Source organism: Pipistrellus kuhlii, unplaced genomic scaffold (genome assembly GCF_014108245.1).
Source record: "Pipistrellus kuhlii isolate mPipKuh1 unplaced genomic scaffold, mPipKuh1.p scaffold_m20_p_6, whole genome shotgun sequence".
Classification (NCBI taxonomy): domain Eukaryota; kingdom Metazoa; phylum Chordata; class Mammalia; order Chiroptera; family Vespertilionidae; genus Pipistrellus; species Pipistrellus kuhlii.
The window spans coordinates 7,931,676-7,950,985 of NW_023425562.1; the positions used below are offsets into that span (position 1 = coordinate 7,931,676).

At 47.6% G+C, this 19,310-nt stretch overlaps 1 protein-coding gene across 8 annotated transcripts in view; it reads left to right on the forward strand.

Moving 5' to 3' along the window:
- MOCOS (molybdenum cofactor sulfurase) overlaps nucleotides 1–19,081 on the forward strand; it is a 41,860-nt gene extending 22,779 nt beyond the window's left edge. For 2 of the 8 annotated variants that reach the window (XM_045574321.1, XM_045574324.1), the window contains 7 exons: nucleotides 362–524; nucleotides 3,748–3,826; nucleotides 6,568–6,692; nucleotides 10,922–11,027; nucleotides 13,721–13,859; nucleotides 17,006–17,110; nucleotides 18,873–19,081. In XM_045574321.1, the coding sequence (XP_045430277.1) occupies nucleotides 362–524; nucleotides 3,748–3,826; nucleotides 6,568–6,692; nucleotides 10,922–11,027; nucleotides 13,721–13,859; nucleotides 17,006–17,110; nucleotides 18,873–19,025 (870 nt within the window). In that variant the 3' untranslated portion in view covers nucleotides 19,026–19,081. Of the gene's footprint in view, nucleotides 1–361; nucleotides 525–3,747; nucleotides 3,827–6,567; nucleotides 6,693–10,921; nucleotides 11,028–13,413; nucleotides 13,695–13,720; nucleotides 13,860–17,005; nucleotides 17,111–18,872 lie in introns of those variants that run through there. The other 6 variants (XR_006740254.1, XM_045574322.1, XR_006740256.1 and 3 more) reach the window with 6 other exon arrangements.
- The last annotated feature ends 229 nt before the right edge of the window (nucleotides 19,082–19,310 follow it).

Genomic DNA, 19,310 nt, shown 5'->3' on the forward strand with positions numbered 1-19,310 from the left:
AACAGCCTATGAGGAGACCCCGAGGTGAGAAGGAGCCTGGTCCATTGGAGGAACAGAAAGAAAGACATGGGGGCAAAGAGTGGGGTGGTGGTGAGGAGGATTTGGGTGTTGTACTGCACATGCCTTACCTACTGAAGAAACGGGTTGAATTGGAGAAGGTCGGGTGTGCAGGGTGAGTGGAAGGTGTCCAGGTCCTTTGTGCTGTCCTCTTCATTGACTTTCTTCTCTCCCTCCCGTTCTTCCTTCAGGAGTATGTGCTGAGTCCCTGAGGTTTAGCCGGCGGTGTGCAGCCACTGCCCAACAATGCGAAGGTCATTGTCGAGGAGAACCTGGCCTACCACTCGCTTCCCTTTCTGTTTAGGTGACACAGTGGCCTGTGGGACCCCGAGGGCTGCTGTACGACCGGAGCTGGATGGTTGTGAACCACAACGGCATTTGCCTGAGTCAGAAGCAGGAGCCGCGGCTGTGCCTGGTCCAGCCCTGCATCGACCTGCAGCAGAAGATCATGGTCGTTAGAGCCAAAGGTGCGAAAACGGGTTCCTTTTCACCACGCAGCTGCCAGAGGGGCCTCGATGCTCACGTGGAAGGAAGATAGGGCTTTTCCTCCACCAGATATTGAAGGGATCCGAAAATGAAACAAGGCCTCGTAGAGACAACAGGAAGCGTGTTCCTCTCGTGTTGTGGGAATTTTCTGGGGAAAGGTGAAGACCTGAGGGTCCATTCAGAAACTAAAGAGGCGTGACTTCTGGAATTACGTGACGAGCTTTTTCACTTACATTCCTTTTATGCCCTTCAGTCATCATCATACAGGGTGGGTGAAAGTAGGCTTATGACTGTGTGGAAAAAGACAGGCAGGACATGGTTATGACAACAGCTTTATTAACTCAAAAGAATGCCACGGTGGCGCCAGGCACTTAGGTACAATCTCGTAAGCGCTCAAGTGCCGGCCTTCATTCTTTGCACATCCTTGCCGTTTTTGAAAATCATAAAGAAACCCGAATTTCAGGACCTGTTGGGTCAGTCCCACTGCCTCCTGAGGTGGTTGAAGGCAAGCCTACTTTTGTCTCTACCCTCCTCCACCCTGCTCCTGTATGCACTGCATACTTTCATTCTCTACTGGCCTTTCTTAGATTTTCATACATAAAGTCACAGATCAGCTCTGTCCAGGGGAACTTCCTGTGATGGTGGAATATGCATTCTCTATATTGTCCGTTTGGTAGCCACCAGTCACATGTGGCTACTGAACACCTGAAATGTGGCCAGCCGGACAAGAGAACTGAATTCTAAATTTTATTTAATTTTGGTTAATTTAAATTGTGGCTAGTGGCTACAGTGTTGAATAGCACATGAATTTTGCAATTATATATTTGTAATTATATTTTGATTGTAGTGCCATATATTCAGTTCAGGAGAATTTATGTAATATAATATTGTCTTTTATATATAAACTAGAGGCCCAATGCATGAAATTCGTGCATGGGAGGGGGCGTCTCTCAGTCCAGCCTGCACTCTCTTGAAATCCTGGACCTCTCAGGGGATGTCTAACTAATGGTTTAGGCCTGATCCTGCAGAGAATGAATATTCCTCCATCACAAAAAGTTCCATAGGACAGAGCTGATTTATAATTTTATGTATACTACCAGTCTATAATAAAAGCCAGCAGAGAGAATGAAAGCAAACAGTGCATACGGTGGGGGTGGGGGGGTTGGGGGGGTGGAGAAGGGTAGACACAAAAGTAGGTTTGACTTTAACCACCTGTGAGATCAGGCTTAAACCATCAGTAGGATATCCCTCTCGCAATCTGGGACAGCTAGCTCCTAACTGCTTGCCTGCCTGCCTGCCTGATCACCCCTAACCCCTCTGCCTGCCTGCTTGATCACCCCTAACCCTTCTGCCTGCCTTCCCGATCTGCCTGCTTGCCTGATCGCCCCTAACTGCTCATGCCTCGGCCCCCACTGCCACGGCTTCATAGGAAGGTTTTCTGGAAGGACGTCCAGAAGGTCATTCAGCTGTCTGGTCTAATTAGCATATTATGCTTTTATTATTATAGATAGTATTTCTCTTCATTTAAAACTTCTTACTCCAGCTGAGACCGGTTTGGCTCAATGGATAGAGCATCGGCTTGGGGACTGAAGGGTCCCGGGTTCGATTCCGGTCAAGGGCATGTACCTTGGTTGCGGGCATATCCCCAGTAGGGGGTGTGCAAGAGGCAGCTGATAGATGACTCTCTCTCATCGATGTTTCTAACTCTCTATCCCTCTCCCTTCCTCTCTGTAAAAAAAAAAAAAAAAAAAAAAAATCAATAAATTATATTTAAAAAAACAAACAAAAAAACTTCTTACTCCAAAAATTTAATAATATTTTCCAGAAATTTTCTGCACATTTTTGGATATATAATAGTTTGAGTATTTTGAATATTATTATTTTTCTATTAAATTGGTTATGAATGCCATATAGAAACTATACTGATTTTTATATATCAATGTTTTACCCAGAATTTTTTCTGAATTTCTGTTAGTTGATCTGAAGATTTTGTCACATGTTCTATGCAAATTGGCATATTGTCTTCTAAAATGATAGTTTCTTTTTTTTAAAAAAAATATATTTTATTTATTTATTTATTTATTTATTTATTTATTTATTTACAGAGAGGAAGGGCGAGGAAGGGAGAGAGATAGAGAGCTAGAAATGTCGACGAGAGAGAAACATCGACCAGCTGCCTCTTGCACACCCGCTACCGGGGATGTGCCCACAACCAATGTACATGCCCTTGCCCAGAATCGAACCTGGGACCTTTCAGTCCGCAGGCTGACTCTCTATCCACTGAGCCAAACCAGTTTTGGCAGTCATTTCTTATTGGATATTTTTTCTGCAACTGTTGGTTATATTTTTCTCCTATATTCTATGAGTGTAATGTCTTACATTAGCAGACTGTCCAATACCGAAGTATTCTTTCATTCTTGGGGTAGAGAAAACACTAGTTGGCAATAATTTGTTGATAAGTTGGATTGCTGATTTTTTTTTTAGTATTAGATATCATATATCTATTTTTATTAGTGAGATTGATATATTACTTCTTTTATTGTACTTTTTTTGTTCACGTTCAGGTACCCAGGATAATACACAAAAAAGATTTGAGTGGATTATTTCACTTTCTATTCTCTGAGTAGTGTATAGATCAGTGTTAATGCTATTCTTTAACCTGTTACAGGTGTTATATACTCCTTTATATGTATGATGTATCTATAACAATTAAAAAATAGCTTCTCAACCCATTGGCATAACAGACTCTTTGAAGTAGTGATGTTTGGTGTAGGAATCTAATTTGATGCTGACTTCCAAGGGCTGTAAGAGCTGACACTCTGTGCTGATATCTTTGCAGAATGAGTCTTCACGCCTGCCTGCCTGTTTTTAAAGAGTTTTAGGTAGCTCAGAGAACAATGACTTTGGGATGTGGAGTCTCCCAGAGGTAGAGAAAACTTCCAAAGGGATTTACAGTGTTCCGGGGACTGTGGATGTGGCTGCCCACGGCAGGGTCCCTGCTAACTACGCTCAATGCACAGCTGCTGGGCACGGATCAGGCTGAAGAGAATCATTGTGTTAGATTTCCAAGACCCAGACACATATTTGATCCAACCAGTTTCCAGGGGCATTAAGATTCTTGTAAATTTCCTAACAACAGACTTCAATGTACATAGTTGCTCTTTTTGCTTGGTAACAAGTTTCTCTCTACCCTTTGCCCATCAGGAATGGAGCCTATAGAGGTGCCTCTTGAGGAAACCGGTGAATGGGCTCCGATTTGCCAGAGCAAGGTCTGTGCGGACAGGTGAGGCTGCAGCGGGGGAAATCTCAGGTCCACCTGCAGGTGGCAGGAGGGGACGAGTCCTCTGCTGAGTCCTCCATCTGCCACTCCCCATGGCGCACTCCGCACTCTGCTCACTGCCCTGGCTCCCTCTCAGGGCTTTGCCCTCCTGTTTCCTCTGCTTGGAATGCTCTTCCCCTAATATACCTCCAGGGGGCTCACTCCCTCAGCTCCCTCAGTCTCACTGCCCCCGGGTCTCTGCTGAAAAGCCCTTCTCTCAGAGAGGCACCTGGCCTCCCACAGAGTCAGCCCTCCCTCGCTGCTTGTCCGGCTGCATTCTTCTCCTTAGCATGGACTGTTACCCAACCTTTGTCTTTAGTCCCTCCTGCTAATGCCGCTAATGCCAATTGGGGCTCAGGCTTTGCTGCTTCCTGCACAACCTGAAACAGGCTGTGGGGGAGGCATAGTGAGCCAGGAACCGTTCAGAGGAGGCATGGAGGGGCTTGGGTGGGGTGGCTACTGTAGAGCGGTGAGGGTAGGGACCTGATTTGTATTTTGAAAAGACTGGCTATGGGCATAGAATAGTTGGAAGCTGGTGAGGGTGCAAGTGAGAAGGCCAGCTGAGACAAGGCGAAGGGTCAGGAAACCAGGTGGGTGTCAAGTATCTATCCTGGAGGTAGACCACCTGGCCCAACTGATGGATTGGATGTGGAGCCTGAGGGTATGTCATGTCTCTCAGGTTGTATAATTTTTCAGGTGATAACCCATCAATTACACTTCATACAGTTGTGGATGATGGCCTAATCTGAGTTACTGATGAAAAATCATTGGCTAAATTCTAGGAAATGTGGATAGTGGAATGCAATAAGAGCATTTCTATTTTATTTCTTATTATGAATGTTTATAGATCTATTTATTGAATATATTGACTATCAAGTCTAACATGGGCCCCAAAACATGTGCAGGAGCAAATTTTCTGATTGTGGAAACCTACTTAGTCCATCTGATACCCCACCAATTTACTCCCCAATACTAAAACAGTTAACTGGAGCAGTGTACTAGGATTTATTTAGAGAAGGCTTTTAAACTGCTAATTGTCTATTATTTGACACAATAAGCTCATTCATGGGTGTTTGTGCTCAGTCGATGGCGATGGTGATACTGCCCGGCGTGGCATTGACTGCATTTACTTCTGCTCTGCCTCATGGAATGACCTGTGGAATAATAAAGCTGTATCTGAATTGGGCTCACAGGTGTAGGGCCCCTGGGTGATGAAGGGCTGCACTTCAGGAAAGGTATGCAGGTGCAGGTGCAGTGTGATGATCCTGCTGGGCACAGCTCAGCGCCATGGGCACGGGGCCATCCTGGAGCTGAGAGCCAGCACAGTGGGCATCCTTCCACCGTGCTGTGCCAGGAAATGTTCACCGGAACACACAACTGAGGGCACCGAGTCTCGGGTAGGCATTTTTGCCCGTCACCGCTGTAAATCTCAGGGAGGGAGGGAGGGAGGGAGGGAGAGAGAGAGAGAGAGAGAGAGAGAGAGAGAGAGAGAGAGAGAGAGAGAGAGACAGCCATTTAGGAGCAGCTGTAGTCACTTCACCAGCTCGTCCCTGGTTTTGCCTTTCATTGAGCTGCGTCTGAAGGGGGATTCCATTTTTCTGGGTAATAAAGCTTTTAGGCCCATAGAGGTTAAGCTAGGAACTGTGAGAACTTAATAGAATGAAAATGGAATTAGTGCAATCGCTCAAAGCACCAGAGAGAAGGTGCTACAAGGTGAGGTTTCCTTCTTCTCTCCCCTTTCTAGAAAAGAAAGGCAACCATTCTTCTGAGTGAAAATTAAGGATGAGATAGGTTTTCAATAATAGCGGTCTTATAGTCCCAGGGTAAGATGTTAGCAATTCTTCCTTATCAATTCTGGTGATGTGCAGATTAGAAAACGTTTAAATTTGGAATTCTATTTAAAAATTCTAGAAGATTGCAGAGTTGTTTTTTTTTTTTTTTTTTTTTTTTTTTTTTTTTTTTTAAAGATCAATAAATGTACTTACATTGGTGATTTATAGGCCCAGTGGTGTTCTTTCACAAGCCAACATGTCAGCCCATGAGGGATGGCTGTGAGGGGAAAGACTATAGTCAGGCCCATCGGAAAACACCAAGACACATGTCTGGGTGCGAGGGCTTCTTAGAGCAAGGTAATGCTCTGGAAAGTCCGAGATTCTAAGGTTGTTTTCTCAGTGGCTATAACTTAAAGTAGGTTTTTCAAGAGGAACCTCTAAACTCTTTTATCTGATCTTAAAGCTCTGCACAAGCCCAGGTCTCAGGTCTTGCTGTGCCTTGGAAAGCTCCCTGCAGGTTCCTAAGAACGCCTGCCACTCTAGGCTTCCTTCTGGCTGGGGCTCAATGATTATTATACAAATAGAGGCTCGGTGCACGAAATTCATGCACTTGGCAGGGTCCCCCTCAGCCCAGCCTGTACCCTTTCACAGTTTGGAAGCCACTGCCACTGTGCTTGCCTTCAGTGACCCCTGCTTCTGGCTGAGCAGTGCTCCCCCTGTGGGAGTTCACTGATCACCAGGGGGCAGCTCCTGCGTTGAGTGACTGCCCCCTGGTGGTCAGTGCACGTCATCATGACCGGTCATTCTGCCATTTGGTTTATTTGCATATTAGCCTTTTTATTATATAGGATATTATATTATTTTGCCATTTAAATTGTTACTAAATAATACGAAATAACATTTACCATTTCTTTTATTTATTTTTTTGGTCAGGGTAAAAACTTATGATTGTGGAGAAAAAATTTCAAGCTGGTTGTCAAGGTTTCTGGGCCGCTCGTGTCACTTGATCAAACAAAGTTCGGACTTTCAACGAAACGCGAAGAAGAGCCGCGGCAAAGGTATGGCGTTCGGGGTTGTTCTCAGGGCACAGGGACTCAGGCTTACCTTTGCATGCGCCCAGGTCAGCCCGTGACGCGGAGTCACAGGGCAGCTTGCTCACGTACAGACAGTGGGGCGGCCTGCCTCCGGCAGAGAGGACCCTGTGGCCCCAGGTCAGCAGGACCCAGGTGTAGCTCCTGAGAAGCCCGATAGGCCGGGGTGGGGTCCCAGACCATTGCTTGGCCTCTGCTCAGCCCTCTGCCTCAGCCATGCACATTTGGAAGCACACTTCTGTGTTGTTTTTAAATATATATATTTTATCGCTTTTTTACAGAGAGGAAGGGAGAGAGATAGAGAGTTAGAAACATTGATGAGAGAGAAACATCGATCAGCTGCCTCCTGCACCTCCCCCCACTGGGGATGTGCTCGCAACCAAGGTACATGCCCTTGACCGGAATCGAACCTGGGACCCTTCAGTCTGCAGGCTGACGCTCTATTCACTGAGCCGCACCGGTTTCGGCCAAACTTCCGTTTTGTTAAATGAAAACATTGGTAGCTTGCCGAGTCCTCAGAAGACCCGGAGTTTTGGCCTTGGCTCCATCTCCACATGGCATGAGACCTTAGCAACTCCTTGGGGCCTCCACTTCTGCTGATCTCAGCTACTTAGTCTCCAACAGGATTGTCAGTTTTCCTGCCAAAAGCTGCCGTTAGGATGAAGTGAGGCAGCGGAGAAGAAAGTGCTTTGAGTGTTAGCAGCACCTCAGGGGAGGAACGGGCCATTTTCAAGCAGCTCAGTGTGCAGCTGAGGAGTCAGGACGTGCTAGCTTGTGGTTGTGGGCACTCACTGAAGATTTTGAAGCTCTGGAGTTTTGTGATGCTGTGTGTATTAGAAAGACACTCCTGGCAAGGTATGGAGGGGGCACTGGAGAGGGAGAGGAAGGAAGGGGATGGGCAGGAGATGGGCTGTCACTGTCCTGGTGGGACAGGGGGCCTGGCTGGGGCAGAGGTGGGCACAGGGAGAACGCTGTGTCCTGCACGGGGCAGTCAGGACCAGGGAGTGCCAGCCGGTGACTGTTTCCACTTTAGGGATGCCATTTATGGAGGCGAAATCTCTGACGGTCCAGGTCTCAGATCTTCAGACATTTTTGCATTGGTACACCTTAGAAGAATTTTTTTTAAAGCTACATTACCTCCTCCTACATTTTTCCATTGTCATCTAAATTTTAAAAACGAGTTTAAAGGAGAATCCAAACTGGCTGCAGAAGAGATGGAAGGTACCTCCTCTCAGGACCAAACTGGAATGACAACTAAATTATAAAACAGTCTGGATAACCAACTGAACACTAGCTGATCAGAAGTCATATAACCAAGGATTTACAGAAGAAGCCACAGGAGACTAGTGGGAAGGATTTAGACTCGGAAAGGGCTGGTCCCGTGAGCACCAGGGTTGGTGGCTGAGATTCCGGAGGGATGTCTAAGCTGCAGAGGTTCCCCCGAGAAGCCTGGGGTCTCAACCACATGTGGGGCTTCCTAGCCCAGAGCACCAGCGCCAGGAAGAGGCACCGTGTGACATCTGGCTGTGAAAAGCAGCTGGGATTCTGTCCTCTGAGGAAAGACAGAAGTCTGCTAGAGACACAGGTGCCCTCTTAGAGAGCCAGCACTCACAAATTTGGCAGCAACCACTCACCCTGGGCTCTGGCAGAGGGAGTACAGAGCAGAGTCAGTCTTGTGAGGAGAGATTTGTGGCTCTGGGGAGAGAGCTGAAGGGACAGCCAGGATCCTTGGGCTGTGTCTCGCTCTGACACCACAGGTGTCATCTTTCTTGGGTGGAGCACTCCTCTCCTTGAAGTCAACCTGGGGGCATGCAGCAGCCCCACCTGCTGAACTTCCTGTTACCCCACCCTGCTGGGCTCTCACGGGGCTGAGGACTCAGCTGCCTGGGCCAGGGGGTAGAGGTCTGAGCTATTTCTAGCAAATTATAAGTGTGGTCATTCAAATGAAAACTCGTAGGTCATCCTTTTAAACATTAGTGAGTAAAATCTCAATACTACAGTGATTTGATTCCATGAACATTCAAAAAAAAAAATATATATATATACAAATTGTCTTTTAATGGTCAGAAATTTTATATCTTTCCTTTTTCTTCTTCAACTTATATTTCCATTCTACTTCTTTAATGGGGTTGTATCTCAGTGTTATATATTTTATGCTTGAAACTCTTTCCTTGATCAACCTATCATATTTACTAAAATTAAGATGCTATATAGATTGGAATGTATAAACATTTGTAGAGTTTCCTGTGATCATAAGAGTCCAAGTGTTAGGAAATTTCTTATAGGTTAAATTATCACAATTTTCTAATAGTATACAGTTGATCAAAGCAACAACTTACGTATTATACATTTCCAAAGATAGTGAAAACACAGTTGAAAACAAATTCTTGATGAGATGGCTGGGCTGCCCGCCATTGACTCCCATTTTCATGAATAACTGCCACCTGTGACTAGCAGAGCTGGCGTTCAGCCGTTCTCTTCTGAAAAGCCTTATCTGAGTGAATAAAGAGCTGGGGATGAAAGGCGCTTGGTTGACCTACTGTCACTCAACCCTTTTTCTGAGACACAGGGATCTCACACTGAGATGACTTTAATCATGTCACTTGACAACTTAATCAGGTGTGACAGCTTTGTGGAGAGCCAAGAATGGCAGCCCATCTGACCTACAGGCGGGCTTTGAATGGGCTTTTGTCTTCCGCCATGGAGACTGCTGGCCCCCAGGGGCAGGGTGCCCGCAGGCGGGGTGGCCTGCCCTCTGTGCAGGGGAGAAAGGCCTTTTGTGGAGGGGCTGGGGTGTGCCCCTTCTCTGACAGCGCCTTTGCAGCAAAGGGGGCCGTTGGAAGTGGAGGGTCTGGAAGGTGGCTCTCTTAGAAGTGTCCTTTCTCATGTATAACGGGGTCCTCAGGCCCGGTTATGCAGGAAGCTCACCAGGCTTTGGCCCAGCCAACCCTTTCCATCAGCATCTTGGATAAAGACAGCGATGGCGGGCCCCCCATGGGAGGTGGAAGCTGGGCTTGGGCTGCCAGCAGTGCTGGGCACATTTCATACTTCCTTTCACTCTTTTACTTTCCCTTTCCGCAGTTTTAAACTTGTATTATCTATTTCTGAAGTCGATTATTTCACACTCTCCCAAGGGCAAAAACCAGCCTTTCCCTAATTCAGGAGAGCTCCTTGGGCCTGTGTACGCATGAAGGCCCTGGTTCCCCTGCTGTCCGGGCCAGCCCTGCTCCCCCCGAGGCCCATCTCTCCTCCTCGGAATGTCGCCTCCAAGTCAGTGCTGCAAGTTTCACCGCAGCATTTTATTATTATTATTATTATTATTATTATTCTCATATAAGTAGTGGAGTATTCTACCAGCTCATTTTCTTTTTGTTTTTGAGAGGTTTGAGCCAATTTAAGACAGTTGGTACTAGTTCAAGGGCACCACTTTTTCACGTGTAGGTATAGTCTCTACTTTTAAAACATGGCGGTCAATAGAGCATGACTCATTTGCAGCCCAAGAAAGCAGTTCTTCTTTTATTTTACTTTAAAAATTAAAAACTTAATTTCATTAACATTCTTTAATTGAGGTATAATTGACATATAACAGGTTAGTTTCAGGTGTACTCAACTACTTATCTGGATCCAATATTTGTATATATCGTGACGTAATCGCCACAGTTAGCCTAGTTAACATCCATCACCACACCCGGTTACAAAATGTTTTTTCTTGTAATGAGAATTTTAAAGATTTACCCTTCTAGCAATTTCAACTATGCAATACAGTATTATTAACTCTAGTCACCACGCTGCATATTACATCCCAGGATTTATTTATTTTATAACTGAACATTTGTCTCTTTTGACCCCCCTCCCCTTCCTTTCTCACAGATTTTGCTTACCTCCACCCTTTGCCTCGGGCAACCACCAGTTTGTTTTCTGTATCTGGGAGATAGTTTTAGCTTTTGTTCTTTAGATTCCACATGTGTGTGAGTCCATATGGTATGTGTCTTTCTCAGTCTGACTTAGTTCGCTTAACACAATGCCCTCCAGGCCCATCCACGCATCACAAGGGGCAAGATTTCCTTCTATTTATGGCTGACCCATATTCCATGGTGTAGTCTACATGTACCACACCTTCTTTACCCAGTCGTCCACTGTGGACTCTAAGGCTGTTTCCAGATCTCTTCTTCTAAATACCCACTCCATCCCTCCAGGGCAGTCTGCTGGCACTCAGGCCACTCTTTCTCTGGTGAATGAGGCCCAGTATCTGCTGGTAAACAGATCCAGTGTTTTGGAACTTCAGCGGCAATTAAGTGCCAGGTAAGAAAGATCCTCTTACTACTTGCTGTTTACTTTGGGAGTAACATCGAGGTGTAACCACTTGCCCTGCAGGTAGCCTGGCACCTACCTGGGGAGAGAGTCCCCAGAGTCAGTCCTGGAGCCCAGACTCTTCATGAGACCAGAGAAATCACAAGCCCTTAGGGAAGTCCTCAGGAATCGTTTTGTCATTTGTCTTCCAATATAGGACCAATATATATCAATAAGTAGGTTCACCTGTGCAGGTCCTAAAATCATTCTCTTTTGCCTCCCAATGTCCTTCTTGATGCCCTCAAAATGCTTAGTAGAGAACCCCAAGTCTCATTTTTTAAAATGCATTATGCATTAATTTATTTTATTATTATTATTAATTTAAAATATATTTTATTGACTTTTTACAGAGAGAAAGAGAGAGGGGTAGAGAGTTAGAAACATCAGTGAGAGAGAATCATCCATCAGCTGCCTCCTGCACACCCCCTACTGGGGATGTGTCTGCAACCAAGTACATGCCCTTGACTGGAATCGAACCTGGGACCTTTCAGTCCACAGCCCAATGCTCTATCCACTGAGCCAAACCAGTTTTGGCCCAAGCCTCATTTTTCTAGAAATTCCATGCCTTATCATTTGCTATCATGGAATTTCTACCAACTTGATCTAATTTCATTGCCCACCCTCCCACTGTCTCTGTACCCAAGGAGCCTTGCTCTATGTCCGCAGTCCTCCTGAGGGAAGAGAAGTGGTTAGGAAGCATTCACAGTTGTGATTGTAGGTGTGACTTGTTGGTACCACCAGACAGAACCGGCACCCCTGCCTGTCCATACCTGCCCGGTGCTCTCCCAAGGGCCCTGGCAGCAGTGAGAGGTCAGCAGCTCTACAAGGGGTCTCGGTTGGTCCAAGCCCCCTTGTTGTCTAGAGGAAATTGTTGTCCATCCAAGGTGATCAGACAATTAGGGGGAAATCACTGTGGTGAGAGAGCTGGGCTGCTCCTTCCTAGTCCATGGGACAGAGAGAGGTGTGCACACGCCTGTCAGCACCTGAGCCGGCACTCCTGTGCCTCCCACGTGCCACATGCCCCCGGGCATCTGCGTGCACGCTTGCAGAAATGCACAAGTACAGCGTAGTAACTGCAACAGAGCTAGACTGTGAGAAGGATAGTCATTGGCAAAATCATACCACACTGTTCCCTTGCCGTGGCCTCCCTCACCCTCATGGGAGCAGACGTGGGGCACGGCTGGTACTTGTTGTTCACCGAGTTGTAGCTCCACTGAGTGGCCCTCCTCTCCAGGTCCCCAGTGCGCTGGGGGAAGCAGGTCCGCGGTTTCCTGGGGTTCTGGGTATAGAAAGGTAGGAGGGGAGATAGGCCCGATTCCCACCAGGAGGGAACCACGTTCCCAACCAGCTGGTTTAGTGCCTGGGGACGGGGAGGGGGAGGGAGGGGGGTACGGGGGTGGGAGTGGGGATGGGTCAGGTGAGCAGAGGTAAGAGGAGCAGTCCCAGGGCTGATGTGTCTCTGGCTGCTGCCATGTCCATGTGGACAGGGCAGCTTTCGGACATGACACTTCCCCTTTTATGAAGCACAGAAGGAAGGTTTATAGCCATGAGGGCAAATACACAATAAAAGGATTTTAGGATGGGCAAGTGCTAACCCTCTCATTGTGGATGAGAACACTGAGGTCCTCCTAGGTCCACATGGGAGCTGTTTGGTTGGGAGCAAAGCTAGACTTGCCCACTGCTCCCAACATTCCCCACCCCCTCACTGTTGGAAGGGGACTGGGACACAGCCGTGGGCCCCTTCCTCCCCCAGAGCCTTTCAATCCCATCTTCAGGGAAAACTCCCGTCGTACTCAAGGGTTTCTCCCAACTTAATTTAAAAAATATTTTTGTTGAAGTACAACCAAGTGCAAAATCCTTAAGTTCCACAGCTCAGTGAGCTTTACTGATGGGCATACCGTAGAAACACCCCAGGTCAATGGAGAGCATTTCTAGTGCCTCAGAAAGCTGCCTCTCCCCCTCTCAGCCAGCCCCACTGAAGGCCACCGGTGTCCGGACTTTCCTGTTCTTAAACTCCACACGATGGCATACAGCAGTGCGCTTGCTTGTCAAGCTTTCAGACGCTGTTTGAGTGCTTTCTGCCTTGGGGGAGGAGTGTGGGGAGGTGCAGGGAGCCATTTTACGGGGCCTCCTGGCAGTAAACAAAACCTTTGCACGAGAATTAGAAAAGTAGCCTATGCTAGCTAATTGCAAACAGAAGGGAGTCAGAAAATAAATATCAACCACGCTGCTTTACGATGTTTTAGTATTGCCAGAGAGTGTGATGTCTTGGTAAGTAAGCTTGACACTCTTTCAAGGCCATACCCTAACTCGCCTTGCAGAACTGGTATTTTCTCAGTTCGTTTACTCAACCTCTGTTCACCTGGTTTCCAAAATCCTCCATGTCTGACACAAAGATCTGCTCCCCCTTTGCACCACACCTTGTGGGCCTCTCCCCGACGTGGATCATATCCCCTGGGAGACCACTGAGATCTACCACGTCGGGGCCGCTGGGCCTCATGGGAAAAGCGTGTTCTGGTCATCCAGGCCTCAGGCCAGAGCACAGGTGATGAAGTCGGGTTTTGAGTGGTAGAATCACTAAGTTGCTACAACACCCTAAAATTCCACACACTCACCCCTCTCCCTTTTTGGCCTGTCTTCCATAGTGATGAGAATGGAAGGGAGGAATCATTCCCGATGAGAGATCTCATCTCACGTTTCCGTGCCAATATTATCACCAGCGGAGCAAGTGCTTTTGAAGAAGAGAAATGGGAGGCGATTTCAGTGGGTTCCTTGCATTTCCAGGTGAGTTCTGGGAAGTCCTGTCATCCTTCCTTACGGGCTGCTCAGGGAGTCGGAATCCGAGGCAGGGATGGTGGCAGGTGGGAAGCCCTCGGCAGGAGGGTGGGTGACATCTGTTGGAATGACCACCCTTTCTCCCCACCGGGGCGAGAGAGAATGTGCCCCATGCAGGGGATGGAGAGCTCAGTGCGAGCCTCTCCCCCATCCCCCACCCCCCGCCCCGCCGTCATTATGTCTAGGCTTAAATTCTTAGGATACTGTGACTCTGAGAAGCTCGTCCTGCTGAACTCGGTGGGCTTTGGCTGTCTGAAGCTCGTGGAGGAGGCCCTCCGATGGCTGGTGGGCCATCCGTGCAATGGCTACTGCGCCTTCTCCCCGCGCTCCAGCTTCTCGCCTTGCAGGGAGGAGCTCGCAGTCAGAGGCAAAGCTACCGGATGCCCCTTCTCCCTAGGCTCCGGGAGCATAAGGTGCCCCCCACTATCCCCCAGACCTAAACCATTCCCTCCTAACTCGCCACCAGCCTTTCCAGCTCATCAGCCCGCCCTCTGCCTGTCATCCCCACCTTCTCTCCACTCCCCGAACAAGCAACCTCCCTGCCTCCCTCAGGGCCTTCGTCCAGGCGGTCCTCCTGCCTGACGCGTTCTCTCAGCAGCGACTGCAGGGTCTCAGCTCAGAAGTTCCCTCCTGCAAAGGGTGTTCCTGACCCACCACGTGGCCAACTCTGCACAGCGCCCACTGATTCCTTCAGAGCACACAAGCCTGGGACCACATCTGTGTTGTTCCCTACCATACGGCTAGGGCCTAGAACCCTGGCCCGAGTCAGTGATTGTGGAGGTGCTGAATGAGTCAGTGCTCAGTGAGGTACTGAATGAGTCAGTGCTCAGTGATTGTGGAGGTGCTGAATGAGTCAGTGCTCAGTGATTGTGGAGGTGTTGGATGAGTCAGTGCTCAGTGAGGTACTGAATGAGTCAGTGCTCAGTGAGGTACTGAATGAGTCAGTGCTCAGTGATTGTGGAGGTGCTGAATGAGTCAGTGCTCAGTGATTGTGGAGGTGCTGAATGAGTCAGTGCTCAGTGATTGTGGAGGTGCTGAATGAGTCAGTGCTCAGTGAGGTACTGAATGAGTCAGTGCTCAGTGATTGTGGAGGTGTTGAATGAGTCAGTGCTCAGTGAGGTACTGAATGAGTCAGTGCTCAGTGATTGTGGAGGTGTTGAATGAGTCAGTGCTCAGTGAGGTACTGAATGAGTCAGTGCTCAGTGATTGTGGAGGTGCTGAATGAGTCAGTGCTCAGTGATTGTGGAGGTGCTGAATGGTCAGGAAAGGTGAGGAACAACGAGGGGCAGAGGCTGGGTCATCCACCCTCCATGTGCTGGTTCTCCAGTGAGGCCTGAGGTCCCGTTAATAACAGCTGTGTTAGCAGCCGGTTGTATGAAGTTATCTCGGGGCTTCTCATGTTATCGTCATGACAGTGTCCACGTCTGAGCACGATGGAGTACCAGGCCTGTGCTCGGCTTCTCGGAAATAATGTCTGGACTCCTTATCAAGTCCAGCTAGGGAGCTGGGTGGGGAATGAAGCCTGGCAAAGTCATGGTCTGCAAGCGCCCCAAGGCAAATACCGGGCAGAACTCCTTCTTGGCTCGCCTGCCAGCTGCTTGTGAGGCTTGGTGTCTTGACATTGGTACCACAGTGAGGTGGTGTTTCCTCTGGCTTCATGCCCAGCAGCCAGAATTGGAGTGCTAGGGAGAGGCCGGAGCATACCCAGAGTTAGCGGAGTATTTCTCATTTCAGTGATCACTTTGTGCTTGCCCACGTGTGCTTCATACTTTCCTTTTCTTTTTTATTGATTTTGAGAGGGAGAGAGAGAGAGGAACATCAATGAGAGAGAAATAGCAATCGGCTGCCTTCTGCACGCCCCCTACTGGGGATCAAGCCCACAACCCAGGCATGTGCCCTGACTGGGAATCAAACCAGCAACCTCCTGGTTCATGGGACGATGTTCAACCAACTGAATCATACCGGCCAGGCACCTTGGTGCCTTTTCTGTGTGGAATGAAAGAGCATCTTGCCACTGTTAACCTGCATTCTTTCTTTTTTTTAACGTTCACATTTATGGGGTATTTTTCTTTCTATAAAAGCAATTCGTGCTCATGGTGGACCATCCAGAATAGAAGTATGACCCCTGGTAAGAGGCTGTGTAGTGTGTTTTATGGAGTGTGTGTATGTGCACATATGTACATATATAAAGTACACATGCATACAAGAATACACATGTAATTTTGTTTCCTGCTTACTTCAGTTGTAAAAATAAACATTTCCTATTTTATTTAAAGCCCTTTATAGGTTAATTTTAAAAACCGTATAAGCCCAGCCAGTGTGGCCCAGTGGATTGAGCACTGTCCCATGCCCCAAGAGGTCACTGATTTGATTCCTGGTCATGCCTGGGTTACAGGCTCAATCCCCAGTAGCAGGCATGCAGGAGGCAGCTGATCTATGTTTCTGACTCTCCCTCTGCCTTCCTCTCTCTCTCTAAAAAAAAAAAAAAATCAATAACAACATATTTAAAACACACACATACACCAAAAAACCCTGCATGATATATGTCATGTTTGTGGTGTGGTTGGCTTAACCATTCTCCTCTACTGCCATATTTCCCCTACGATAACCAATGTGAGAAATATCCTTGGATAAGAATCTGTGCTTATACTTCGGATTCCTTTTTTTTTGTGTTGAATCCCTGGTAGTGAAATTGCTGGGTTCTTTCAGAGACTCAGGGCTGGGTCTGTGGCTGTTCATTTCCCCGGTTAGTCCTCCCTCAGTTGGTTTTTTTCTGCCGGAGGTGTCTTCAGCATTCCCTGGTAACCACCCAAGAGAGATTCACAACCGCTCTTGTTTCTCTGCAAAGCCCCGAAGCAGCAACCTTCCAGCTGAGACACAACTGCGGATTGACTCCCCAGGGGCACTAGGAAAGGGTGCCGCTTTCTGGCTCCTCACAGTTAGGAGTAGACTATCCAGCATCTCTCTGTGAGTCTGACATTGGCCCGGGGACGGCCTTTGTCAGCCCGAATCCTCTGGATCCAGAGTCATCCCTGCGGAGTCGGGGGTCTGGTCACTTTCACGACCACCCTGTCTCGTCTGTCCTCGCCTCCCAGGTGTCGGGGCCCTGTCACAGGTGCCAGATGATCTGCATCGACCAGCAAACCGGGCAACGAAACCAAGATGTTTTCCAAAAGCTTTCGGAGAGCCGAGAAAGAAAGGTAAGAAGGGTTGCGAAGCATGGCACCCCATTTTAAGATCCCGGTGTGTTATCTACTCCAGAACTATCTCCCTCGTAGTGCGGAGTAATTTTTAGAAGCAGAAAACATTCAGAGGCTGGTGGGCTACCATTAAGGTTCTGACATCATCTGTGGCACCATCCTATCTTCTCTTTCTGTCTGTATCTTCCCTTGTATGGGGCTCTCATTGTGTGTATCTTTAATACCCTCAAATCATGTTGAAGAGATGTGGAGTATAAGTAAAAGTGGAGTAATTTTATTTTTAAATTATTCTTTTCTCCACTGCAGAGTTCTTTTTTTAGTTTTTATTTTTATGTATTTATTTATTTATTTATTTATTCACTGCAGAGTTCTTATGCAGAGTAAAATGACTTCTGGTGCACAGAGTAGCTGCATAGAAACAGTCGATACATTTCAGTGTACTAAGCTTGTAAGTCATCTTCATGAGGGTGAAAATGACCGAGTGCTGTTGGTGTGAGGCCCAGATTATAAAAGCTAAACTTATTTATTTCCACTATTAGAACCTTTTGGTTGCAAAGAATTCCAGGAAGTCAAGACAGCTGTGAGGCTGCGCAGAGCAGTTCTTGAAAATTAACTGGAACAATGCAAATGTTGAATCCCCTCCAGTCACACGTTGGCAGGTTAAGTCAGGGTAGAATGTTCTGCCCTGCTCCCTGAGTCTCTCCAAGACCAGGGTTTGGTCTCACCGTATTTGATTGACACGATCTCCCTCCAGACACGGGGTGGAAACGGTTTTCAGAGAGGTTGCACGTGAGCGTTATACCAGCAGGTCTGTCTGCTCAGCTGAGGCTGCTGTCTCAACGAGGGGCACAGGGGCCCTGAGCCTGCCCCGTGTTGCCAGGAGATGGGTGGGCACAAACACTACGATGCATCAGGGCATAGAATTCTCATGTGCACAAATCTTTTATTTTTTAATATTTGGAATATGTTTTAGATTTACAGAAAAATTACAAAGATAATGCATAGAGTTCCTGTGAACTCTTCGCCCACATGTGCACGAACCTTAAGAAATTCATTTGTCCCAGCCCCTCGTCCGGGGACTGGAACATGGGGAGCAGGTGGCCGACTGAGGTTATCACAGGAATGAGCAGGTCTGGGGGCACGCCGCCTGCACCAAAGGGTTCTTATTGACTCACCGGTGTGGACAGCAGGCCTCGATCAGACTGCATTTTGGACCTTTCATCTTTATTCTGGACAAGTTGGAGAATTTCACTGGCATCACACATTCTCATGGGAAAGGCATTTTGGGCAGGAAGGAGGAAACAGAATGGGCCCAGCCATGAAGAATATGGGCTGAAATTGGTGTGGCTCAGTGGATAGAGTGTCAGCCTGTGGACTGTAAGGTCCCAGGTTTGATTCCAGTCAAGGGCATGTACCTTGGTTGTGGGCACATCCCCAGTGCGGGGTGTGCAGGAGGCAGCTGATCAATGATTCTCTCTCATCGATGTTTCTAACTCTCTATCCCCCTCTCTTCCTCTCTGTAAAAAAATAAATTATATATATATATATATATATATATATATATATATATATATATATTTAAAAAAGAATATGGGGTGACTTGGGAAAGGACCCTTTAGAAGGAGGGCCTTTGGTGTCTGCCATGAGGATTCCCCTGGTTTCCCAGGATGTCTTTAATGATGTGACTTAATTTCAGCTGCACATTATTTACCCAGTGTTTTCAGCTGCTAAAATCATCTCGTTGCCGCTGCTCTGTCCCCAGGTGAACTTCGGAGTGTACCTGATGCACACGTCTTTGGATTCTTCTTCTCCCTGTCTCCTGTCTGTGGGATCTCAGGTGATCCCTGTGCTGAAAGAAAATGCAGAATGCCACGATTTACCTGCTCCTGAGAAACATCATGATGTTGTCTCCTAAGATTTCCCCTCCCCACCCCCAGCCCCCAGCTTAAATTAAAATTTCTCTTTTACAACCATCTTTCCTTTTACTAAGATCATCACGTGGCTCAGCAGAACCTGGTCTTTCCAATGAGGAGAGTGCTTTTCCTCTTGGAGGTGGATAGCGTTCTCTCTGGCTTCCCCCTTCCTCTCACTTCTTACTCTCCCCCTGTGCACTGGCCCGGCCTACTCAGGAGGGCAGTTTCGAGGCCCCTGTGCTCTCCAAGGGCAAATTTGGCAGAAATGCTGCACCCGCCGATGGTAG